We start from the raw sequence: 27,967 nt of genomic DNA on the forward strand, positions 1-27,967 counted from the left end.
ACTACTATTCCTGTCACATCAGCATCACTCATGGCGCCTGGACTTTGGGGTGGGTAACATGAATTTATTTATTTATTTATTTATTTATCACTAAGGGGGGCGTTACAAACTTTTGGCCAGGAACATGTCCATTCTGGTCAAATTTGATCTGGGCACATAAAGGTACCATGGTAGAACTTTTTCTAAAATAAATAAATAAAAATAAAAAGGACCCCCCCCCCCCCCCCTTGAAATCGCTGGCTACGGGCCTGTGTCTTCAGGTCCACCTTACACAAATTCCCATCTCTCGTGAGGATGGATGGAGGGAGAGACGGATACTGAGATTGGTTTTCTGTGCCTCCCTCTCTTAATCACAAGCTCCAAACCTGGGAATTGTTAAATTTATGTCAGAATTTCCCTTCAAATCGAATTTTCCTCTGAAAAAGTTAATTTTTTTTTTTTACTCACGAATCTTTGCTCGACCTGTCGCTGGATTTTATGTTTAAACATATTCCGTATCAAATAATTTTAATCTAAGTGACTGTCCAGATTTCCTGTATTTCAAGTGGATATGTTGACATCAAGTATTTTATTTGAAAAATTTTATCGTTTTCTAGGTCTGAATTGGAAAAGTCAAATAGCTTTAATTTTCACGATGTGTAGACATTTGGACATTTCTTAAAGCGTGCATTGATTGTCTTGATTGATTGTGTATTAGGTTGTGACTTGTAGTACATCTAACACAATCGGTGTATTTTCAGAGAGGATTGAATTGCCTTTGAACGGCTTCAGGAGGAAACTTTTCTGAAACTTTATACTTTAGGACTCAGTGGTAAAAATGTGGAACATAATAAAATTTAAGATTGGCGTCATGTCTTTTATTCATCGAACCGATACGTCCCTGCACCTATAGGCCTACCTACCCCTCCCTACCTCCCCCGGCGCACCAATACTTCCCTCTAGTACATTTTTGCATTACTCGCATCGATACATACCACCGACGCCAATTCCATAGGAAGCCCAATGCTTTTTAAAATACCAGGCCCGTAGCCAGGCGGATCAGTTCGAAAGAACCACGCGCCCTTTTTGTTGGGAAAATGTCCACACTGGGTAAAATTTGATCTATGTACAGTACATAAGGATTTTATGGTGAAAGGTCCACTTGTTTTCAGAAAACGAACCCCCTTTCAAATTGCTGGCCACGGGCCTGAAAAATAACTTTGAAATTTCATTAAACTAGTAGGCCTACCATCAGTTTAATTGTGAAATTCTTTATACATACAGGTAGCCTATATAGCCTACATGTACGTACTGTTACAGCTAGTGTACGTCTGTGAATATCTGTGAAAAATCATCTGTGACCCTCGCAGAGGGTATTAGGCCTAAACTAGAGAGATTTTACCATAGGCTATGTAGGGTGCAGTGGCAGATTTGGGGGGGGGGGGGGGGGAGGGGGTCAAGACCCCCCTCGACAACCCCCCCCCCCTTCGATTTCTGAAAAAAATTTACACCATTGGTCCCCTCTTGAAATTAGAATTTTGACTGAATCATAGTTCCAAACCGTACCAAATGGCACCGTGCTCCCTTTAAAATACCAAAAGTTTTTCGGGGCCCGAACCACACACCAAAGGGGGGGGGTCGGCTTCGCATATCTGCGCCCCCCCCCCCTTCAAATAATCCTCGATCCGCCCCCGTAGGACACGAATCGAATCACCACTCCCATCCCACACCCTACACTAATCCTCTAATTTAAAAATACACTCCACAATGTTTACGATTCCTACCGTTCAGGGGGGATTTCCAAGTCTATTTATAGATACTCGATAAGTCACGTGAGCATGAGTACGGCATCTTGAAGGTTTTTCCAATAGACATTCGACTACTTTTTAAAACAAATCTGCGCAGTTTGCGTCAGGTAATCGTGTTATACTCGTATCCCAGACCAATTGATACATTGAACGTTGTCAGAGTCGGTGCAGTGAATTAGGAAGATTTATACTGCTCCGTTGCTTGGATTAATCTTGTGAAGTTGGCAAGTGAGAAAAGAAAACGAAATCGCAACCGATCGTGCTTCGTAAACAAACCATAGGTATTGGGTTATTAGTTAAGTTATATATTTAATTAACGATATCAGTATGCAGTCCCCTGCATTGAATTATCTTCCGTGTTTCAAGTAAACTGAGACAATCGGATTTTAAAATCTTCACACATTCTAGGTTCATTCTTCATTCACACTCGCACAACAGTCGGCGAATAAATGTAAAGCTAATGATTCCTTTCAATTTATACCCGACATGAAATAAGATTTATTGTATTGTACTGTATTGTAGGTAATTAGTGCTATACGATTCGACACTTTAATTGCCCTGCCCCCCCCCCGCTCGCACGCACGCACGCACACACACACACACACACACACCAGATAACAATCACAGTGCACTGTATATCAGCTATGCATTCAATGTTTGTGCCATACAGATAATTAGTGAAACCCTACGTACCTGCTAGTACAGTGTGTACCAAGATAACGTTACTGTACTTATGATTATTATATCAATTACGAAAGCTGAATTCACTATATATAAAACAATTATAACATTTTACTTCAGACTAGTTCAATCATACTGATCGATTTTTTTTACAGAAGAAGATTATGGCAGATGAAGTAGACCGTGACAGAATCCGCAGACATCGGGTGGCACTAACCAAAAACATGGTGGAGCCAAAGGAGGTGTTGGTGTACCTGAACCAATGGGGGGTGTTCACTAATACCATGAAAGAGAGTACCGAGGTGAGAGGCTTGTTAGACTGTGTTCTCTTGCCTAAATTGATCCAACAGGATTGGTCTAGCCATGGGGACTCAAGCTAATTTGCTATCAACTTTAGAGGCTGTCACACCTACTGAATCAGCTAGGGGGTAATTAACTTTCATGGACTCTCGGCCTTCAGTAATTAATTACCACTAACAGCTTTATGTAAATCAGGTTAATTGTCTAATTAAATAAAATGCTGTGCCTGCTAATCTAGTACAGCAAGTGAGAATAAAATGACCAAAGTTTCATGCATTATTGTTTGTTCATAAAGATATATAATTATAATTATCATTTTGTGATAAAAACAAATTTTATTTTATCAGTCAGATGTGGTAGCATACTGGTAGTAAATGGTTTGAACCCAAATCCTTTACTGGTATACTAGTGTAAACCTTGAGTTTAAGTGAAAGCTTAAAGGGAAGGGATAAAAATAGAACAAGTTAGATAATTTTTTTATTATTTGTTCCTCTTTCATATCAACAGGAACTGGGAAGTAAAAGAGAAATGGTGAACAAGATACTTGATGATACCCCCAAGAGAGGGAAGGATGCCGTCCGCATGTTGTATGATGCTTTGTTGATGACAGGCAAGATTTTGTTATACAATTAAGACCACAGATGTATACTGAGAGCCCCCTATCCCCTACCCCCCACACACACACACACGCACCTACACACACACCTACACACACACACACACACATGCGTGCATGCACACACACACACACACACACACACACACACACACACACACACACACACACACACCTACATGCACACACACACACATACTGTACGCACACACACCTACATGTACATGCACACACACACACACGCACACACACACACCTACACACACACACATACACACACACACACACTCACACAAACATGTACTATCTAACAAAAGCAGAATGGTGTATCCATCATACCAATACATCTATTCATCTTTGATCCACTTGTGTATTTCCTGTCACTCTGTAAATATAATTATACTGTAACTGGTAGATAAATCTAATTATATACCAGTTTATTATTTTTGTACATTGCATTATGTGATACATTATCATTTGGACAAATGCATTATATCCACAATAAGTGGCCAGGGGCAGAGATACTTATATAAATAAATTAATTAATTTATTGATGGATTGGTCTCATTTGGGAAAAACACATTACTGGTAGCTCCAGTTTAAACTAAAAGTATAGCAACAAAATATTACACATTGATTTCATTCGATTTTCATGACATTCATGGACAAAGCAAAATAGTTGATGCCCTGTCTCCTATCTGTAGAGCAAACAGAACTGGCAGACTTAATGTACCCAGAACTGAAAGAGGACCGGCTAGCTGGAAAGCTCAAGGTCACAGGAGAGAAGTCTGAGGTGGTACAGTCACAGTCTGCAGCCAGCGCTTTCCGAAGACAGATGTCCAATCCTCCAGCAGAGGGTGACTCTGAGGAAGAGGAGCTTCCACCTGGTGGGTTGAGGGTGCTTTCCTGGGCCCTGTAACTCGAAAGCATCGCGCATTGTGACTTAGCGCAAGCATCTCGATTCCATAACTTGCCCATACTCGCCCCATATAATACATTGTAGCCTCTGTGTGATATCCCTATTTGCAATATGCGATGCTTTCGAGTTATGGGGCCCTGGTTCTTAAAGACATATTGTATTATATCATGTTCTACTTACAAAGCAAAAAATAAATAAATACTGTAAATTTCAATAATTTTCTTACAAACTCCAACTTGATGTTTTTGAAAAAGGTGTACATTTGTGATTAAACAAAGAGATTGATTTGAAATATCCATGGAAAAATTATTTCACCTGGTTTTATTCACCTGCAGTGCTTTTTGTGTGTTGTTTAAAATTTGTCAGAATTAATTATTATCATACTTTTGTGAATGCAGATTTCACATACTAACAAATAGAGGCGGTGTTGTTCATTTTCAGATTTTCCCACTGAGGAGACGGTGAAACCAGATATATACAAGGATCTTAAAGAGGTCACAAGTAGAAGGATAAAGAACTTTGCAACAAAACCTAACAAGGTACAACATGTATTTTTCTTGTTTTCCATCTGAGATCTATGCTCATGCCAAACATGTTTCTGTAGAGCATTTCTTTCTTTCTTTCTTTTTTTTTTTTTTTTTTTTTCCATTGATAATTGAAAAAATATATAACATTCCTTATTATTGCTCACTTAAATACTAGTACATATGTGGCATATAGATGCCAGTGCGGTTACAGTAGTAATTTTATTATATATGCTGGGTTTTTTATTTGTATTCTTGTATATCTTTGTTTAATATCTTATATTATTTAATTAATATCATCATCGCTTTTATTATTTTTAATGGTTGGTTTAGTATTTGTGACTTTTTCATGTAAATTAATCTAATGTAGTAGATTTCTGTTTACTGTTCAACTCTATAGACTTTCTTTTGTTTGTATATGTGTACTAGTATGTACATATGTATTCTAAACATTTTTGCTCAATTAAGAAAAAAAAATAGAAATTTATGACTTATGTATAAAAACTATGATTCTTGTTTGAAATTTTTGAATGTTGGATGTTAGCATCAAGAAAGATCATATGTACTATAATCATTCTAAATCTACATGTTTTCATATTAAAAAAAAGTAAAATTTAATTATTTTTGCCATCCATGTACTTGTTTTATCTTTATTAATATTATTATTATACTTTTGTGCTCCATACTGAAATATTTGAAGTTATACATTTATCCTGTTGTATAGACGTATCCATTTGTTTTATTTATTTACTTATTTAATTTTATGGAGAGCATTTAATGCTTCCAGCGCTTTGCATCCATTTCTTTCGAATAAAGGTTGTTAAAAATATTATTATTATTATTATTTTTTTTTTTTTTGCTCCTCAGGCCTACACAAACACCTCCTATCCTCGAGGAATAGCACTGATAATTAACAACGTGAAATTTAGTGATACCAAGCTGTCTCAGAGGACAGGATCAGATCTAGATGCACAAAAACTTGAAAAGTTGTTTCATAAACTTGACTACAACGTTCAGACCAAGACAAACCTGTCTGCAGCAGTGAGTGTTGTAAAAGTTTTTTAATGTGTTTTTACTGTTATTTATTTATTTATTTATTTATAAATTTTAATATTATTATTAAATAATAAATTATTTATGTATAAATAATATATAAAAAAATATAAGCACACATTTTGTAGATTTGTTGCATTTACTGCCAGGCAATTACATTTAATTTGATAATAATTACATCAACCATTTGATCAAAATTGGAAACCTTGTCAACTGCATATACCAACTATATAATTACATCTACAACCTAGCTAAAAAAAATCAATGTTTTCCAGGCTATCAAAAGCACTCTTCAAGAAGTTGCATCCAGACAAGAACACAGATCACATCATTCCTTCATCTTGGTAATACTTAGCCACGGAGCCAAAGGGAAGATTTATGGGGAGGATGGGAATCATGTTGAAATTGAAGAGATTCTCAAACAATTTAATGGTATTAACTGTCCACTGCTGATAGACAAGCCAAAGCTGTTTTTTATTCAGGCTTGTCAGGGAGGTAGGTTTTGCACTATACGAGAGAGAACATATTTTCTTTTTAGTGTGATTTTAGTTATAAAATATTGAAGTATTGTTTCCATAACTCTGACTTATTATATGTACAGTAATTACAACTGTACTTGATCTTTTGAGATACATGCTTTTATAATTACAAAAATTATATATCTGTATAGCATTTGTGGCACTTTTTTTGCATAGAATAATACTAAAGAGCAACCTGCTTTTAATTTTGTTGCTAATACTCAAAAGTTGTGTTTTGATTTTAAGAAATTAGGCCTTGAAAATACAGCATCTGTAAAATTCACAATTTTCCCCCACTGAAAAGATCTAGTAACTAAGTAACCAAGTATTTTTAATGTTCATTTCTTGTTGATGTGCCTTCCTCTGAGAGTTAGATCAGTTTTATTTTCAGTTGGGATCCAAAATGACACCTGGGTTCAAAAACCAGTAGCCACAGTGTCATTTATGTGAGTCACGCTTTCATAATTAATACTTTGACTTTGTATTTTGCTTCCTCTTTCACAGAAAAAACAGATGGACCAGGATCGCAGACAAAAAAAGAGAACGCGGACGGTGAACGTGATGCAATAGAAGAAATAACAATGCAGCTGGAAAACTCTCGGATCCAGGAAAGACCAGATGCTGTCAATGCCTCGGTGCCCACTATGGCAGACATATTACTTGCCATGGCAACTACTGCAGGTAGGAAAATTGGCCTACCTCATATACACTGTACTTTTAAAATAATTGATATCTTACACAATGGTCCTTCTGACTTCATTTTTGATTTAGTGTTTGTTCATTAATTCTGCCATTTATGAAATGTATCTATCTATATTTATTTATCTGGCTAGTATTTATTTGATTGTTTACACATTTATTCATTTAAATATAAATTTCATGTATAATGCATATCTATTTATTTATTTATTTATTATATAGAGATGTATATTACTTAGATAATGCATATTTTTCTTTTTTTTTTCAGATTATGTATCTTGGAGAAATGATTGCAAAGGGACATGGTTTATACAGGCGTTAGCCTATGTGATAAGCAAGTATGGCCACAGGGACAGCATTGCAAGTCTCATGACCAAAGTGAGTGAAATAAATCTTCTGAAGGAACCTACTGGTACTTTTTCCCCTTATGAGAAATTGCTTGAAATCCACCTCTCCTTTGGCAGTAAAAAGAGAAGGTTCATAACAAAAGAGAAGGTTGTTTTTTAGAATGAAATGATAATGTATACAGTGCAGAAGCAAAAAAAAAAAAAAAAAAAAAAAAAAAACACACTGTGATATAGTGCTCTTTTCTTAAAGAAGTTAATAATTTTGCTCATTAGAAATGGTATAACACATGAGATCCAAGTGCAAGAAGTGTTCTTGAGTAGTAGAAAATTGCTTCTCTTTCAAGGAAAAATTTGATTCAGCAGGACTTTGCTGAATAAGCTACCTTTAAAGTTGTAACTATAAGAGACTGATATTGTTGTAAGGGTGATCCCCAGCCTTAAACAATCATTCTTTTATAGATCAAAACAACGTAGTAAGAGTTACTCCACATTGTCCGGGTGCAAGTTGAATCCAATCCCTTTATTAGATAACCACAAAACATTAGCAACCAAGAAACTTTCTTCATCAGAATGTTTTCTTTACTTTTTTTCTTCATTGTGATAAAATTTAGGTAAACAATCTAGTGGCCAAAGCAAAAACCAATCAAGGTCAATTCAAGCAAGTTTCAGAATGCCGGTCATCGCTGAGAAAGGACTTCTACTTCTTTCCTGGACTCAGAAATCCTCAACATGCTTACGGTGGGGGGAACCCTGTCAATCATCAGACCCAAGGTCAAGGTCAAGAGCATGCGACCCAAGGTCAGGGTCATTTCCAAAGTCAAGGTCATGTGACAGCTGGGGTCAATACAGCAACTGGAGAGGGCAGCACTGTAGGGAGTAGGTATATACTGAGAGAACTGCAACCTGGAGGGGATCCGACAAATGTTCAAAGTCAGACTGTCCCAGATGAAAGGTCAAAGTTCAACAACCAAGCTGGTACTGATGGTTACTATGGAGGAGAACAGTATGGTCCTTCATATGGCCCTCAAGGATATGGCACCAATCAGCATGGATCCTTCCACAACTCCCAGCCATATGGACCCTTGTACCTTGCACAGCAGCAAGGCCCCCAGTTTGTTTCCCAACAATTCGGACCCCATTTTGGCTCCCAACAGTACGGCCCTCATGTTCAACCCCCAAGGTATGGCTACAGTTACAGTACCCCCCAGTATGGGACCCATTTTGATGCCCCAAAATACGGAGGTGACTATCAACATGTGGGATATATTGGGAACCCACCCTCTGGAAACCCCCCTATTTATCATGAGCAACACAGGGCAACGCCGGACCCTGGGGTTCCCCATGTGGGACCCTCGTTAAGTGGTGGTTATGTGTCCTCTATGTATGGCCCAGCAAGGACAGGGCATGACAATGTGGCCCATCCAGTGGAAGAAACTGAAGCCAAATATGTCTTTTCTGGGTGAATGGATTGTATTTTCTTATTTTGACTTTGGATAAATACAGTGTAAATGTAAGGAATCAAAATGGTGATCCCCCCTCTATTTAGGAATAACAAACCGTGCATAGCTGTATATTTTATTATAAAGCATTACAATATTTTTATTATTATTATTATTATTATTATTATTATTATTATTCAGGTATTATCTCATCATCTATGTCATTATAAGAACACTGACTGCTTGCTAAATTTGAACAATTGAAAGTTAATTTATAATATTACCCAAAATTAATATTTGCACTCAATTCTGGCTAATCTAGATAGGTTATTGTCAATTTTATTTTTACCATTTTATTTTTATTTCTAATTCTTATTTTTTATTTTTTTATGTGATTAATGAATAAGATATTGGAATTATGGGTGGTGTTTGAACTTCATGAATATGATAACAAGCCATTACCATAGTAACCATATATAGCTATGATAGCAGTCATATGGATATCAGATTAAGTATGCATAGCCCAAGTACCAGTAGACACGTCAAATCATTTCCACCAAAAACCCGGGAAATGCCACCACAATGCTTCGTGAAGTGCTACATATATAACTTAAAGAAAGGGTTTCGTTTTATTATTTTCCGAAACTATGCTATTTAAACAGATGTTTTCTGCTCACTTTCTTTGCTTCACACACCACTAGTAAGGGTTGGATCTATCCTAGTTGAACTTTATATATAGATGCGTTATCAGTGTTATTTATTTCTCACACATGTTCAACGAGGTGATTATGATGAACTTAACATCTTGCAGATGCCCTTCATTACGTTTTAGTGATACTTAAAAAATATCTCTCGATATTTGTTGAAGATTAGCAAGCAAGTTTTAAGGTCTACTGAATGAACATAGATGCATTGTACGGTTCATTTAAAGAAGTACTAGTACACGTTTCCCAGGGTAGCTAAAATTCCCATTTGATTAAAGTTGCATTACCGGTATATTTGTGGCCAAATGTGTGGTTTATATATGGTTAACTGCTTGATCTTTGTGCACGTAGATACAGCTCATTGGTTTCATACGGTTATTATATATATATATATATATAGGCATTTATGAGGTCAAAATACATTTCAATCAAAATAACGAAGATATGTGTAAATGTAAACTTTATCTATTGTACATGTACGTTTTTTTTTTTTTTTTTTCTTTGTGATGCCAATAAAACTATTTAAAAAAAGGAACAAAGGTGACCGTTTTCCCCCTAATACGTTGGAAAATATTTGTTCCGCAAAGAAGTAAAGGAAGATATCACGATTGAAAACGCCACAGAAGACAGAAGTTATCAATATAAAACACCCTTTAATACAAAAAAATACAATAATGCTGCATTGATTGGAATGCAGTAACGATGACACCATAGAAAATCTCGCGAAGCACGCTGTAACGGACGTTACACAACACATGTTAAATTGACCTTAAACTTGCAAAAATATATCTAACATAAATGAATGTAATATACAATCGTACATCCGGACATTACGAAACACTCCAAGATACCAATGGCCTTATTTTTTTACACATAAGATTTTTTGCCGCAAAATGGCATAGAGCCTAGATCAAATTTGATTCAGAAGTGAATCTCTCCTTGGCAAAAGTGCGGTTCGTTTAAACCCAACCCCAACCCCTGAGTCTCCCTGTCCCTGAGCCTCTATGGAGAATGGGGTTATTACGGCGAAGTCTGTTGAGAGAAATTACTTGGAAACTAACTGTTACGTCTCCAACGAAGCCATCGTTTTCGTACTTCTTTAACGGAGTGAAATTTTGACAAGCTTTGTCGCAAAGAATCACTCATAAGTAATTTCTTTTTTCGCAGCTTAAGACCCTTTTCACAAGAACAATTTAAGAGCAATAATTTTTCTGGTCCTAGAATGTAATGATGTTATTGGGAAAGGGGGGGGGGTCACTTTCTTTCACGCGCCCCGATGTTTCAATTAAAAGTTAACTAGTCAACTCAGATTGTCATTTGGGGGGGGGGGGGGGGGGGGGGGTTATCATTCGTAATAGTTGTGCTTCAAAGTTGTTGATCTCTCAAGACGGAGCGAAACGGAAAAGTTTACCGCTGTCTTGTGAAAAGGGGTCTTAATCTCGACGTGCTTCTTTGTCAACAGAATGATATATCCACAAACCCTGTTGCAAAGCCAAACAAATTGGAAATTTCCGTTCTCGTACATTTCAGAGATGTTTTAAGAGTCAAATGGCACTTTTAATGCCATGATTTAAAAAAAAATGCGCCTGTGCTGTGCTAACAACACCCTCGTTATTCTTTTGACACAATCGCAGGGAACTTGTACCCCAGACACTCCAAGTCCTTAAACCACGCTTCAATATTATAAACATCGTCAATCTGTAACACTTGATGGTTATACATTTCTTTGTACAACTCTATTGACATGGACGCAATGTCTTTTTCCGAACTTTTCCAGTTTGTTAAATACTCCACTAACTGCGCCGCACGCATGTATAGGTCATTCTCAGAATCAAAGTCCGCTAACCAGTTGTGAGCGTTTCTGTACTGAACAACCCACGGGGCGGAGAAAACCAAGCTCCTTTCAATGTACCAAAATAGTCTCACGTTAAAATACGACCTCCAGATGTCGCTAACGCGCCCTTTAACAGTCACGGGTAAATAAGTTGAGAAAAACGCGTCGTACATCGTCATTGTAGCCTGGGCGTTGTAGGGCGTAATGACTCCCTGGGGGACGGCGACGTAGAGTTCCTTATGGTGAAAATCAAAAGGAAGTGGTTGCGTAAACCGATAGATGGCGTCAACGTCCGGTTCGTTATCGGCCAGGGATTGGATGATTCCGATTTTCCCCAAGGGAAGCTCGTCCGTGAACGACTGCGTTTTCGCTTCTTTTGACTTGATTTTCTCCAAGGGAAATCCTCTTGGCCAGGAATCTGGATATTTGCTCATCATAGGATACGGGTTCCAGACGGTCCCCTTCATGTTGATATTTTTGACGCCCTTTATTTTGGCAGGATCTGGGATCTTGGCCCTGCGCAGTACGTTGTCGTCATCCGTATCATAGATGTACTCAGCTCCATGATGTATGGCATACATGTATCCAATATTCTTCCGACCGAAGTGATTCCATATGAGCAATTTACAGATGTGGAACTGGCAACTCTCCTGTTCCAAAACGCTGAGATATTTGACGTTAGGGACGACATATTTCTCCGGGCCCTTTTTATCAGCGACGACCACGACGCACCAAGACGTAATCTCGGAGAGCTGCTTGACCAGTTCCGACGGTTCAAATATCGTCGTGATGACCACCCATTTTTTGCAAGGCGTCGCAGGGGGCTTTTTGTGATAGTCCGTGCACGTCGACGGCGGTCGATATCCCACCCGCTTGTCCTTCTCAAAATCGCGGACTCTTTTCATTTGGAATCTTCGTCCACTTGTTGCGCCGAAATCCGCCGTTCCTCCCGATACGAGGCCGCCTGCGACGTTAATGGCGGTCGTTCCTTGGCAGGACACATTGAGGGGTCTAAACTTTGAGCCAAGTGAGGCGATAAGGACAAGTCCCGCCGCGATGACGCCGACGACAACGATCACATTTGAATTGATTTTCACAACACTTCTTGTCATGTTTGGTTTATCCTGCAAAGAGAATGGAAATTCATGTTAAGAATATATACGAAAACACTGATCGTGATGAAGTAGTTGTTTGTAATGATTTCACTACATGAAGACAAACTTATTAAGCTTTACCCATCGCACAATCCTCAGACGTAACATTGTACCCTGGAGGGCCTGATTTTATGGCTAATAATTTGAAAAAATATTGCACGTTACTTCTTTATAAAGTAACAATAATAATAATAATAATAATAATAATAATAATAATAATAATAATAATAATAATAATAGTTGTCCTGGAAATATCAACAATTCTACTGGGGTACCTTACAATCACCAAGGTACATACATTAATTTGCTGCTGAATGAATTACCAATTTACCACCATCACTGCCCAGGCCTACCCAACTATCAGACTCGGCACCGAATGATCCTGAATTCACCGCTAGATGGGACCACACTACTTGTTTTCAAGGTGGGCGTCAGTACGCGCTTCGAAGTATCAATCGCGACACCGCTCTTGCCTAGTACGCGATGTGATAGTGATAATTCTCAGCGGGGTTGGAAAGTAGTGCATCTCATCTCAAAATTTGTTCCGGGGTATGATAGCCTACTGTGGAATGCGTACTGATGCACACCTTGAAAACGGGTAGTGTGGTCCGATCCACCGGTAAATTCGGGATCATTCGGTGCCGAGTCTGGTAGTTGGGTAGGCCTGACCATGCTTTGGTTGATTCTAAGTTAGCCCAATTCTGAACCTTGAAATTCTAATATCCTAACATTTTATCCGGGCTTTTTACCAGACTATCGACTAAAAAAACAAACAAAGGCAAGACATGACTTTCTTGGCGGAGTTAAAAACTGGTTGATACACGTGTGTATTGTAATATTGCCAACGGTTTTGAGCATGATGTCTCTTGGTAATTTCGGGGCACTTGAGACGTTCAAGTTCTTGTGGGTCCCGGGGGGGGGGGATAATTTGTTTTTTGAAGGTCTCACACCCATGGTGCAATTTTAAGACATCTGGAAGCTCTACTTTAACTGGCGTTAAAATTGTTTATGTCAATGAATATTTCCTCAGTTGTTGGCCTTATATGTTGCGAAGTGACCTAGGGTACTAACTATCTAGAATGTAAGGCAGAAAACTGTGTGAATAGCGATCCTGACTGCCAACGTGCATATGGAAAACCTCATATTCAATGGAATTAACTAAGTATAGGCTACTAACATGTAGTCATTTTAACCCAACAAAATACAATTAACAACGTGTAAGACTGAAGAAAATTACTTCAAAGCAGTGTAAGCAGCCTGTAAGCTTACAAGCAAAATTTGACTTAGAATTATTGGGTAACTACTTGATCTACTTGAAAAAAGCTACAGAAAAGACATGAAAAACAAGAGATAATACATCAACAGAAAAAAGTCAGTCTTCTGTAACGCCTCCGAATCTAATTTCTGTCGTAATTCAAAATTAGGGTGACCACTTTTCACTCAAAAATATCAGTTATTAATCTTAAATTCGTGCTGTACCTCTATATTACTAAGGCTTTTCCTTGAATGTTGACCTTGAACCGATTTTCGGTGCACAAATATCACGTGACACGAATCATGTGACACTAGAGAATTTCGCTTTGAACACTATTTGCACACTTCTTCCCTCTAACGTGATTGTATATACATGTTATCTGCAATTTTATCAATGGAAAGATGAAAACATTTACCAAATCTGAAAACAGCGAGAAAAAGAGTGTAAGAACACACCTCTCGCTCTCACGAGGATGGACCCGTTCTCATCCGAAACCCCGCCATTTTACACAGGACGGTGAGCAGGTTAGGTCAGGCGGTGGAAACGCGCTACTTATATGATTAAGACGAGCCTAGCCGTCAGTACCGGATATTGTTTTGTGACCTTGAGGAGCAATTAGGTTTGGTCTTTGCGGCACGCATGAACAGTAGTCGAACTACCACACCTGGGTCTTTTGTTTTTGACAACTGTTCACTCGTCATCGAGGCGCTTGTTCAAGGCTACAGGCTGATATCTACTAGTAGGCCTACTACCAGTGGCTTCATTAGTAACGTTCCCACAATACTTAGTTTTCTGTCTGTGCGTAGGCCTACATACCCTGAAAAAAGCCAGCCTCGCTGACGAGAACAATGGACGTTTCTCACCCCTCTCTAGGATTACCCCTGGTTAGGTGAATTTTATCGATGAAGTTGAAATTTGGGCCACCCTTTAGCTTCATCGGATCGTTAAGTCAAATGTTTATTTTTTTTTAAATGGATATATGATATGCACTTAAAATCTTCGGAATACCAAATATGGAGGCCTAGTTTGTATCTTTACTCGAGGAGGGGGGGGGGGGGGGGGGCGTCTCACTGACCTTCCACCCCTATTTTTAGTTCAAACGAGATCCAGGCATTTGGCAAATAATGAAACCAATATTATATGGACCAAGCCTTAGGCTGGGTTATATGCTAAAAAATCACGAGAAAAATTTATTGCCTCTCTCCCCAAACCGTTATAAAATATTTCATTAACCCTTAAATCCATTTTATGACATAGCCTAGGGCCTAATGTGTGTGCAATGTAATTTTTTCATACACCTTCCGATGTAGGCCTGTAACAGGTAGAGGTATTTAATATGTAGGCCTATATATTCAGTGTGTAGGCCCTGCTGTCTCGGATATAATCGCAGGAAAAAAATACTTTTGTTTTTTTTTATTATGCCGAATAGGCCTACCTTGTTCTGTAAATTGGCCTACTGTTAGTCTGTGCATGAGCTAATTGCATTCAGCGAGAGTCCCCTCTGAGTTACATCTATCTACGTGGAACGACGGTTTCATTTTTTATCACGTAGGGCACTGTTCATTTTTCACACCGTTTCATGAGCCCTTGTGCGGAAAATTGAATTACACAGTTTGGAATATCACTTAAGAATAACGCATGGGGATAATATGAAGCTACGCCAGATGGAAATGTATTTGGTTCATATGTCATCTTGAAATAGTTTCCTGCATTATCTCATCCCTATATATATATATATATATAATTCTGCCCTGCCAGGAAGCTGCATATTTATAATAGCGTTTTAGGGGCCATTCAGAATAACTAGTCCGGGGGTCAAATATGGCGACACACTACAAAGCTTGCCGTTTAATCCTCTATTAGACAATGAATAGATATCCCGTGGGGAAGTATTCAAGTGGGTCGGCCATGTTTGACCCTCGGATTAGTTAGTCCCCTACTCTGAATGGGGCCTTATATTGCGGTTATGTGGGAGATGATACACTGTCACCCGAGCGATATACGCCAGAACAGCGAGAACAAATTTAAATCGTGTATAGGCCTACGCAAGTTCTTGCGTCTCAGATGTAGCCAAATGTACTGGATTGTGCCTCGGGAAATACTTGAATAAGATTACTTTTTTATCAACTTGTTTATATTATGTACGCAGTCGGTCAAATCCTGTTTATAATCTATAACACTATATCGCTTTGCCCAGACAATAATAGGAAATTTTAAATTAACTAACTATTTGACGAGAGGGCGGCACTGTGAATATTTGACGTAGGCCTACATACAGGGAGAAAGTAGGCCCCTTCTCGAATTTTGTCTAAAATCGCCTCTAAAACCAAAAAAAGAGTATATCGCCACTGTCACATAAAATCCCTAGACATGCATACACCCTGTACCAGGGCCACAGATTCATTTTTCACTAGATATTAATATACCTCTGGTTAAATAGATGGCTCAGCAAAAATGTCCCCAATAATAACTGCGGCCCTGGTAGAGGGTAAAGTGCCTATGCGATTGTTCATAGCAAGTTAGACAGTGATCGAGTCAGTCACACGATTTTACATTCCCGACAAAGTACTGGCGACCTAAACCCAGCCCTGGGCCCTGTAACTCGAAACCATCGCTCATTGCGGCCGAGCGCAAGCGTCTTGATTCCATATAACTTGTCCATACTCGCCCCATGTAATACATTGTAGCCTCTATATGTGATATCGCTATTCGCATTTACGCGATGCTTTAGAGTTACGGGGTCCTGCTTAACAATAGCGGTGCTTCTAACCACGCAAAGTTAAGGACGGTGTGAGAAATAATAGACTTTATTTACTTTGTACTGAGTATAAACACTAGATTTGCTTGATATGCATTTGGTATATTTTCAATCACCTTGATACCCTATTTACAAAAAGAATAATGATTGCTCCCTATAAACCTGTTGTAAATAACTTACCACGACACCCATAGCCCGGTGTATCTTTACCACGAATCTGAATCGTCTGGATTATAATTGACTTATTTTCCTGCACAAATCTGGCTCAATGATCCGCTGTAATATCGCGATCGAAGTCCTTTAAATATATCACCAGTTTCCAATGGCGGCTTACAACATTACGCCAGGCAAAATGGTGGACAAATTATATGGATTTTTTTCCCTGCCAAGCAGATTCTCTTCTCTTTTGTATGAAAAGCGGACTCTTCCCTTGCTTGTACCTGTATATGTAATGGGGGTGAAGGGGCGTAACTTGCCCGCAGTGAAAGTGAATTGCAAACAAGGCAGCAAAGCTGTCAAATGTACAGACAAAAAGCAGGAAATAACAAAAATAGGCTACTGTCAATTCTGATGCAAAAGTACATTATGTCAAACTGCAAATTCAACATCAAATTTTAATTATGCTCAACAGGTAATACCAATGTAAGTAAAATGTGAAACAAGCATAAGGCTTCAGGCCCATGGGAGTTCAAGTTCACACTTTGAAAATGTAAAACTTCCAGAAAAAGAAGTCAATTAGACTGCTTTTCCAACTCAGGCTGCATTTTAGTCCTGTATTTCTTTTTTGAAAGTTTGGCAATCATAAGTAACATGGTTTTCCCATAATGGTCATCATGGCAGCAGCACCCAAAATTGTGTTTTCTTCTATTCTGATGCAATATTACATAATGGTTAACAGCATAATGACAATCAATTTTTAATAACAAAATATATGTATCATGGATTTTCAGAAAATGTGACTAGCCTGGGTCTTCAAGCCTGTGGAACTTCAAATCACACATTGAAAATGCCAATATGTGAAAAATTAAATTTTCACAAAAAAACTGTTTATCTGGCAGATTGCATTGCCTACTGAAGCTGTATTTTAGTCCCATGTTTCTTTCCTGTATGTTTGAGAACAGTAAGTGACATGGTTTTTCTTAAAAGGTAATCATGGGAGCAGTGCCCAAAATAGGTTTTTTTTTCAAATTTTGATGCAATATTACATAATGTTTAACAGCATAATGACCATCAATTTTTAATAATAAAATATTAGTATCATGGATATTCAGAAAATGTGACTAGCAAAGGTCTTCAGGCCCATGGAACTTCAAAGTCACAACTTGAAAATGCCAAAATGTAAACAAGACAGCACTGTTCTGAAATGTTTTTTTCCCCATTCTTAACATAAAAGAAAATTAACAGTTTACTGCCATTTTTATATGATCAACTAAGAAAATTGATGAGATGAGAAAAGTATCAATAGAGCAGTGTTAAATGTCCAATTTCTTCCATTCTGAGATTCTGAACATAGTGAATGATTGAATCTGACAAATTGCAATGATATGAGTTTATTTCCATTTTTGAAACTTTATTACACAATACACGATAACATGTTTACCATCATTTTTACAAAATCAACTAACAATGTTGTAAAGATGCAGGAAATGTCAAACAAACACTTTCACGTATCTTATTAGTTTAATAATGAGACTGTTAACATGCCTAAAAATTGAATCTGAGGAAATGTGAAAAAACAGCGTACCTTCTAAAATAATGGCACGATTATGCTGATTTACGAACTCAACCTGCATTTTAGTAAAATTGACCACTCCTGTGACTTTCATGACAATTGGCCCATCTGTTTTTCTTATATTGTGTTTACAGTGTTGCATATATGCTGAAAAGTGTAAAAAACAGCATAACTAGTAAAATGGTAGCCCGATCATGCCGATTTTCGAACTTGACCTGCGTTTTAGTAAGATTGATTACTCCTGTGAGTTTCATGACAACAGGTCTATTGGTTTTCCTTGAAATGTGTTAACAGTGTTGCATATATGCTGAAAAGTGAAAAAACAGCATAAATTCTACAATAATGGCCCGATCATGCTGATTTTCGAACTTGACCTGCGTTTTATGAATATTAGTCAGCTCTGTAAATATAAGCAAAAAAATAAAACTGTCTTCCACTTATGGTGTTAACGCTGAAAGTGCACGGCGACGGCGACAGCGACGGCGACATGATCGGCGACGGCGACGGCGACGACAGACGCAGGTGATGGCAATATGTACAGACACATCTGTGTCTGTACATAAAAAGATAATGAACCGTGCTACAATACATGTGTGAAACAGATATCCCATATCACATGATGAAAGGTGAAAAACCGCTTGTCCTTAACTGGTAGATTATTTATGATCAGGGCCCCGTAACTCGAAAGCATCGCGTATTGCGACCGAGCGCAAGCGTCTCGATTCCATAACAGGCCCATACTCGCCCCATGTAATACACTGTAGCCTCTATGTGATCGCTTTTCGCAACACGCGATGCTTTTTTGTTACGGGGCCCAGGGATGACGCGTGGAGATGCGTGTGAGAGGTGGAGAGACTATTACAGGATTAAGCTGTCTTCCTTTCATGTAGTTCCCCCATATTTAGGCCGTGGACCAGTTAGCACTCGGCTCTTCTCATTCTGAATGGCCCTAACTCACCAGCATTATACCCCAAGGCACTTCCACTAAATATTGACCACGATACAACTCCTTGATATTGACGTTAAATCTTCAAAAAGGAGCCTATAAAGCCATACTACAAGTCATATTTTCATAGTTATGCTGGGGCAAACAAAGGCTTGGTTGGGAGGCTTTAATCCCTTACTGGCTTTCAACATGAAGTATACATGTAAATACACCGGTGTGACAGGAATGATAGTCCTTGGAATGGACGTACAGGGCCCCATGTGATTACCACAGGTTGGGGTTAGTTGGAGTATTGTGGTTGGTACATGGGAAAAATGTCACCTGTGCAAAGTAACAGACTACGGTTCCTTATTAGATATGAAAAACCTTCACCTCTGACAACTTCTTAAATAAAACTGAGCTCAACAACAACACAAACAAAATCAAAGTTTCTCTGAAATATTACAAGCTTTAAAGGTCTTTTTTATCTCGAAATTCTCAATTAACAGCAAATTATCTACCTCTGATGTTCAGAGTTACCGCTGTGACAAATATGCTTGGACCGGGGCGAACTAGATCCGTGAAAAGGGGTTGGACTTGTCCCTAAGGTTTTTATATATTATTTTTATTATTATTTATTTATTTATCTTTTTTACAAATGTGATTGCATAATATTTGCAAGACTAATTCAAAGTAAGAATTTGTCACAATTAATGCCATACATACCTGCATGACATACATATAAATAACTATAACTGTAAATCTTTACTCAACAGACTACGGTTCCTTATTAGATATGAAAAACCTTCACCTCTGACAACTTCTTAAATAAAACTGAGCTCAACAACAACACAAACAAAATCAAAGTTTCTCTGAAATATTACAAGCTTTAAAGGTCTTTTTTATCTCGAAATTCTCAATTAACAGCAAATTATCTACCTCTGATGTTCAGAGTTACCGCTGTGACAAATATGCTTGGACCGGGGCGAACTAGATCCGTGAAAAGGGGTTGGACTTGTCCCTAAGGTTTTTATATATTATTTTTATTATTATTTATTTATTTATCTTTTTTACAAATGTGATTGCATAATATTTGCAAGACTAATTCAAAGTAAGAATTTGTCACAATTAATGCCATACATACCTGCATGACATACATATAAATAACTATAACTGTAAATCTTTACTCAACTCACAAAAACAGGCACTAAATTGAGACTGAAAATTTACTGTCAGAGGTAAAATAATAAGTTGTTGCACCCACCCAATATTAAAAAAATACACTGCCTGTATTCTAATGCAAAACATACCACAAGACGCTCTATGTAATTCCTTGACAAATACCTTCTTCATATATAACAAGCAATTTACCTTAGCGGAACAGGTTTACCAGCTTACACTGAGAGTCTTATTAACGCTCTATGAATTTGTTTGGGACTGAAGCCTGATCTAAGACCCCATTTCCAGAGATAAGATCGATCCAAACTAGATCGACCTAACTCCCTGGGCCAAGGGTTCACGCTAAATAGCTGTCAGCCGAGCGGGCACGAAAGTTAATTACCCCCTTACAGCTTGTAGTAGGCGGGACGGACATTTAAGCCGGATTATCTGACAGTAATCTAGTGAGACTCCCCGCGAGGATAGATCGATATAAAAGCTCTGGGAATACGCCCTAAGTTAAGGGCCATTTCTCAAGCTGCTCAACTAAAGACTCTTACTGTTATTATTATTATTACTATTATTATTATTATTATGGTGAAGAAAGTATGAATAAAGCATGTACTATCAGATGGAAGTAGTTTCCTCTATTCTCCGAATCAGAGGGAAAACAACTTGCAATAGACAGATACTGTGACAGTATATGGATAATATACAACCCTGCGTCCTCTACATGGGAACCACGGCTGTTTCACCAAGGCGATGTCATTAACTCGACAGAACAATGCAACGTTATTACTCAATTATTATGATTAGAATCAGTTAAAAAGTCATACCTCTATCGTTGTTTTTCTCTCACTTGACCCTAGCCAGCACTCTGGATAGTTTTAACTAATCTAATTAAAATTACACAATAGTTACGGCTTGTAATACACAATACCCCCTGTATGTATGCACGTGAATGTCATCCATTTTAACACCTATAAAATCACTCTTGCTTATAATGTTGCCACTAAAGTGCATGATGGATAAATAATTTAACCATAATGGACCCAAGGTCTACAACACCGGTAGAGGTAGATGTATGTGTAATAGACTACAAGTTCCGGGCGAGACATAATGACGTCATGGTGATAGGTACCAGTGTGACTAAGTACTACAAATTAAATCCATAGAAAAAAAACAATACAGTGCAATATAATACAACACAATAGAGGTTAAAATAAAATATTTATTATAAATGAAAATTATCAAACAAAAGCCGAAATATTTTCATACCGTTAGATTACGGCCAACCTGGGCTGAAAATATTTCGGCTTGTGTTTGATAATTTTCATTTATGATCCAACTACTAAGCTAATAGACATTTTTGCTCAAAATATATATTGTTAGAAATTCTAATTATGCACCATCAAGGGATCACCACGAATTTGAAAACATACTGCTACGTAACGACCCATATTCAAGGACGGCTTTTTATCACCCAAATCCAATAAAGAGGTGCAAATGAGGTCAGAGGCACGCTCTTAAAAATATTAAGTGTACAGATTAGAAATTATGTTTGATAATTTTAGGGTCCTACATGCACAAGTTCGTATGAAAGTTTCACTGCACTAGAACCATGAATAATAAAAAATAATTCACCATCAAAACCTAAAAAGAAACACGTTACAGTCACAAATGGAACACTTTCAGATCCGGAAGTGTTTTACTCACTTTGAAAATTCGAACAGCCCTGGTTTTGTTTTTTTAATCTATGTCCTTCATGCATAACGTTGTAAAAAACATGATAATCTTCTGTATAGAGCGATGAATTTTTATGTACGCTTTTAGTATGTCGGTCACTGAATATCATATAAAGAAAATTGCGGTATACCGACAGACAAAGAAGCATTAACTGAACTTTGTTTATGCGCGGTGCAAAGAATTATGTCATAAATGTCAAGCTTCACACTACAGATGATTCAGCTGACAACATAACTTATTGCAGTAAGTGCTTGGACAAGTATAACCTTGTCTGACATATTTTTCATGGGAACATACGTTACCTTAGCCATGACGCAAAGCCACCTGAGTTAAAATTAAAATATTCATTAAGACGTCCTTAGCCAGCTATAATTTACAACCGCTGAATCACTCAGCAGTATTTGGAACACGATACAAATAAATAAATAAATAAATAAATAAATAAAATGTATGTGTTCCAGAACATACAATTATGTTTTTTACTAGAACATTTATGATAGACCATAATAGAAAGTACATGAGGATTTGTTCCGTACGCATAAATGTTTTAAAACACAACTTCAAATTCTTTCATTTTTATTTTTCGTATTTTTTATTTATTTATTTATTTTATTTATTTATTTTATTTTATTTTCAGACTTGTGAAATTTCGGCTTGTGAAATGCACCTCTATATTGAGTTTGGGTCTTGTCCTTTGTTAAAAATACCAACTCCTCATGATCACTTATGTAACGAAAGTTGGGGATATTTTTTTTATGACTGACCGTACCTTGTATATAAAGAAATAGTGCTGCATCCCTCGCTTTGTAATATATGGGAGCACTAAATGATCTGTATATAGCAACTTATTGTGAAGTGGTTTTAGTAGATTTGTATATAAGTACACGTAGCGCAGTCATAGTGCTATCTTGTTTATTATTATTTTTTAATATTTCCATCAGTCCTACTTGATGCATAAGGATGAATTAAAGTATATTGTATATAAATGTGGCACCTCAGCTGTATATTAAATGTAGCTTATCTACTCTCACTTTACAGAAAGGACATATACGTTTTTTATTTTTTTAATATATATATATATATATATATATATATATATATATATATATATATATATATATATATATATATATATATATATATGGTTATACTAAGCGCTGTCTATATGCTACCCGATGAAGTTCTAAGCCTAGCTACAACAGCTGTTTCTCAGGAGTCAGAGGGCTCTCTTCCAAGTCAAATTCTCTACTATCACATGATTTCAAATTTTGATTAACTTGTATGTGCGTACATGTAACTTTTCCTAAGCCAGCAGGTCAGTCTTTGGCAAAAAAAAATTCTCTATTTAAAAGAAATCTCTTCGCTCCCTTCGCGGGACTAAATATAAAGCAGGAGAGGGAGGACAAAGTTAACATAGTATGTGGGGCCTAAATGTGTAAAAATTGCTTGCTATCATCTTCGCTTGCTTTGCTTTTTGTTATGCCAGGTGACGGAAAAGGGGTGACCTCAGAAGCTAGAAAGGAGAGGGACACGCCCGCCGTGACCTTGCCTTACTCCGTCTACAATGCCAACACACATTGTTTAGTTCATTTTTTAGGTTTATAAAACTGCGCTAGAGGTAGGGCGTTTGTTATTGGAATTAAATTTCAACTGGGGGATGCCTTATGAGACACGGATGTGGGACAATTGCAGACGAGACATAGGGCTTTGACAGACTAGCACTGACCACGATTTTTATTATTATTATTATTATTATTATTATTATTATTATTATTATTATTATTATTTTGTATTAGAACACATTTCATACGGGGTGGTAGCTCGGGACGTCAGGGGCAGCCATATTTGACCCTCGGACTATTTAGTCCCCTATTCTGAATGGGGTCTATGGGAACCACTGAGTTAGAGTTTTCCTAATATTCCACGGTACAGCTTGAAGCAATTTTTTATCATCACAGACAGGAATATTCACGCACATATCAGTCCCGTAATATCTCTGCTCAAATAATTTTATGGCCTATAAACGAGTGAAACGGTGAACAGTTTTATCTACTGTTCCGCTACAGTGCATGGACTGGACATCTTGTCGTTTACTTAATACAGATTACGCCCCACCCATTGATGACAGAGGCCTCTAAAATAGTATTAAAAAAATCAAGTATAGGCTGAGTCCGGTATACTCTCTTATATCACAAGGGCATCTAAACTAGTATGCAAAGCTGAAGAATATGATATACTAATTGAGTACAGACTACTAGCTAACCTGTGGTCAGAGAATGGGCTCTAAACTACCGGGTATCATATATGATTATTATAAAACATAAGCTGAAATATTTTCACGCCGTTAGCTTACGACCAGCCTGAATTTCAACCAAGATCCTTGAATCCAAGCCATCCTACCTCCTACGGAAGACACTAGACGCTATTAGTATCTTTTTTGCTCATTTACCCTCTAAAATAGTATACAGAATTCAAGTATAGGCACATATTGAAGATATGGTTCCCCTACCTCATGCCGTTATGCAGACTAATGGTGAAGTTAGTCTTAGAAGAAACTGGAAAAAAAGGCTCAGAAACCGTAACTATAATCATCAAAATTTCCCCAAATGTATACCTACAGGCCTAGGCACAAGTGAGCTCTATCCAGTTAGTTCGATGTGGGTCCCAGTCTTGACTAAATAGAAGTCAGTTGTACCTACCCACTGAATCTAAGTGACGGCTCTCGTGTAGTTACTAGCATCCGCGAATTCTTTCAAACATGACTCCTACTCTAGCCACATAGCTCTCGATCAATACTACCAATTTCAGGCATTTAGTTACCGTCTTTTGTGGTCATAATGGCATGGTTCTATCTACCTGTGGTCTACCAGTAGATGAAGAAAGTCTGAACAAGCCTACCATACAAACTTAAGATACCCTTATCCGTCTTCGCCCGCTTTGAAAAATATGAATCTCACCTGTTATACCCGCTACATAGAAATGTCACCACTGAATTTGATGCCTGGTTGTACCCAGTTACCCTGTATCCGTATTCGAGCAGCCTTTGTTAAGCTTGATTACACCGTCACAGTTAAACGTGAGATCTTCTTGAAATGTTGCAAAAATACTCAAAAATGGTGGAACGAATCCGTTAATATTTCTGAGAGATGGTTAATTATAAATGCTCCTTCCCCCCGTATTCGTGTGTGTCGCCAATATGGTTGCCACCTCTGCGTCAGTGCTAATACGCGATCAATACAGAGCCGAGAGTTTCTAAAGCGTGAGCCCGCAACAATAGTTATGACGCTAAACGCATGATGTTGTCCCTTTATATGTAAATATATGTTCAATATAGAATGGGGCGCAAGGTGTAACAAGGGGTTTTCACTGAGCGTAGTAGCTAACAAAAGGTATTACTCAATCATTATAATTACATTATAATTACACTGTAAGTGAATACCTTGATAAGTCTTTTCCTCACTTGACCTTAGACAGAGCTCTAATTAAAAAGTTTTTAGGGTGTTTTTATGATTTATTTTAGATGTGTCAGATAAAAGTGACGTTCGTACGGTAGTAAATGTACACATTAATTTTCATAAATTTGTTCCGATATGTTGTCTTCTTCGTTTGCTTACTTAAATTCTCTATTTTCCAATGAAAGTGTGGTCACTTGACTATATGTATCTGTAGGCTAACTTGTTAAGGAACATAAAAAAAAATGTTTTTAATTTTTTTATTCAAAGGTCGAAATACATTTAAGAGACAATTATCGATGTTATCAGCTGAAGAACGAATAAAAGCATCCATATTATAAACGTTCTCTCGATGGGGGAGGGGGGGGAATGGCGATTTCCAAGCTGAAGAATGCAAAGAGACTCCTAAACTGTGTCACCAATGTAGGCCTACACTTAATAAGAGAGTAAAAGAAAACTGTGCACAGATTTCTGCATCACTTCCTTGTCCTTATATATATATATATATATATATATATATATATATAATCCCGGGGAAGAATGTCTCCACATCACGCAATACACCACTCTGTCCACTCCCTTACCCGTACTTACACCTGCGTTCTCCCTTCAAAGGCAGGATATATAATATACCTAACTATTCTGTCAGTCTATGTTGTGGTAACTGTCACTGTCATTCACGTAGGTGTCAGCGAGGAGTAGTGTGTTAAGGAAGGTTCTTTTGTGGGCCGACTGTAACCTTACACCTTAACCTAGGTATCTCGTGCGAGCGTATATATAACTAGGCTGGGTATTGTAGCGCACATGTTGACTATTGTGGTATAACATAAGACAGGGCAGTCAATGGCCCCATTCAGAATAGGGGACTAACTAGTCCAAGGGTCAAATATGACGACCCACTACAAAGCTTGTCGTCTTCTCTCTAATAGACACTAAATAGATATCCCGTGGGGAAGTATTCAAGTGGGTCGGCCACATTTGATCCTCGAACTAGCTAGTCCACTATTCTGAATGAGGCCTATATAAAACTGACAGAGAACAAGGTGTGCGACACGCGGCACGGTTCAGAAAACAACGGAATCTACTGTTATCACACGGACGTCCGGAAAATGTACAGAATTGAAGAAGAGGTCCGATACAATAAATTTATAACAGGCTACAAGCGGAGTCTGTGGTCAGAGAGTAGGACTCCACGATTCTAAGGGCTCATTTTGAATGAAACTATGGTTCAACGTAGATCAAACCAACTACGCGTGGACTCTGTTTGTATTGAATCAGATTGATAGATGAATTAACAGGCCTCGTTTCCAACGTACTTCTGTAGCTTTTCCGTATTCTATTCGACGCCAGGAAGAGGCTTGTTAATCTGCTAATCTTATAGCATTCAGCGAGAGTCACTGCGGAGTTGGATTAATCTACGTAGAAGGATAATTTCTTTGGGAAGGCGCTCTAAAAACAGGGCGTGAATGCGCCGTCATCCGAGAAATGGTCGAGGTTATTCAAATAAAATGTCTGTTTAACGATCCGTTCAGAACATGACTCATCGTTTTAGCACGTTATAGTGTACATAAGTAACTGATTGTATATCACAAGAAGGACTCCATATATATTTTGCTAAGGTGGGGAGAGCGGAGAAGGGGAGGAGAGGCAAGGATGAAAAAACATCTTGCTGTGATCTATATGTTTGAAAGAAAAGAAGAAGCAATTTTTATCGTGTTTTGACTATAGTGTATCATATTATCTATCTCTGTGCATGCCTGTACTCACCAGCGAAGGCTGGCGTGAAATGTTAAGTATGAATAACGATATTTTCCCACTTTTCAAATAGTATAGCAGGGAAAATGTTGTATTGATGATAAGGTTCTGAAAAAGAAAGAACAAATGTTCATATTGCTTTTCCGTCTTTGACTGGGGTAAGTTAAATATACAAAAACAAGTCAATATATCATTGATAATTTAACCCTAAAATAGGCCGCCCTTTATTCAAATGACAAGTAAAAAAAATTAAGTGATATATGAATATATAAATGGCAAACTTAACTTTGAAAAAACACAACTGTTGTTTTGAGAATAAAGTAGGTATTTATATACATAAATAAATAGCTTTAGTGGGATTCCAAGATGGTAATTTGTGCAGTGAATTGATTTGTGAAGCATTGGTTATCTTGAGTAGCTTTTGGGGGGAGTGTTTCACTTTCTAGCTGGCGACCAAACTTTACACACAGTTAAAAAAAAACTGGGTACGCAGGTTTGAGATTTTTATCTCTATTTTCTGTCGCTCTAAGCGGTTTTCTCTCTAATTTTTTTCTCTTGTTTTTTTTTTTTTTCATTTGGTTTCATAAATAAAACGGAGTCGATGACAACAA

General features: G+C 37.6%; 2 protein-coding genes across 5 annotated transcripts; one reads left to right on the top strand and one right to left on the bottom strand.

The window, feature by feature from the left end:
- Positions 1–1,808: 1,808 nt before the first annotated feature.
- LOC106170245 (caspase-2-like) lies at positions 1,809–10,371 on the top strand. Its single transcript, XM_013550036.2, has 10 exons — positions 1,809–1,894; positions 2,624–2,770; positions 3,276–3,378; positions 4,089–4,271; positions 4,745–4,842; positions 5,695–5,868; positions 6,156–6,375; positions 6,903–7,079; positions 7,366–7,475; positions 8,056–10,371. The coding sequence occupies exons 2-10, from the start codon at positions 2,633–2,635 to the stop codon at positions 8,905–8,907; spliced, it is 2,055 nt and encodes a 684-aa protein (XP_013405490.2). The 5' UTR covers positions 1,809–1,894; positions 2,624–2,632; the 3' UTR covers positions 8,908–10,371.
- LOC106171877 (uncharacterized) lies at positions 10,221–26,219 on the bottom strand. Of its 4 annotated transcripts, none has more exons than XM_086995282.1 (2): positions 26,196–26,219; positions 10,221–12,545 (listed from the first exon to the last, which is right to left on the bottom strand). In XM_086995282.1, exon 2 carries the CDS (start codon positions 12,531–12,533, stop codon positions 11,199–11,201), a length of 1,335 nt encoding a protein of 444 aa, XP_086851408.1. In that variant the 5' UTR covers positions 12,534–12,545; positions 26,196–26,219; the 3' UTR covers positions 10,221–11,198. The 4 variants fall into 4 exon arrangements, with proteins under 4 accessions (XP_086851408.1, XP_086851407.1, XP_086851409.1 ...); XM_086995281.1 differs by lacking the exon at positions 26,196–26,219 and adding an exon at positions 25,107–25,433; XM_086995283.1 differs by lacking the exon at positions 26,196–26,219 and adding an exon at positions 24,849–24,871.
- Between the last annotated feature and the right edge of the window lie 1,748 nt (positions 26,220–27,967).

The sequence above is a fragment of the Lingula anatina genome, chromosome 9 (genome assembly GCF_051362555.1).
Source record: "Lingula anatina isolate TDL-2025a chromosome 9, LinAna3.0, whole genome shotgun sequence".
Classification (NCBI taxonomy): Eukaryota; Metazoa; Brachiopoda; class Lingulata; order Lingulida; family Lingulidae; genus Lingula; species Lingula anatina.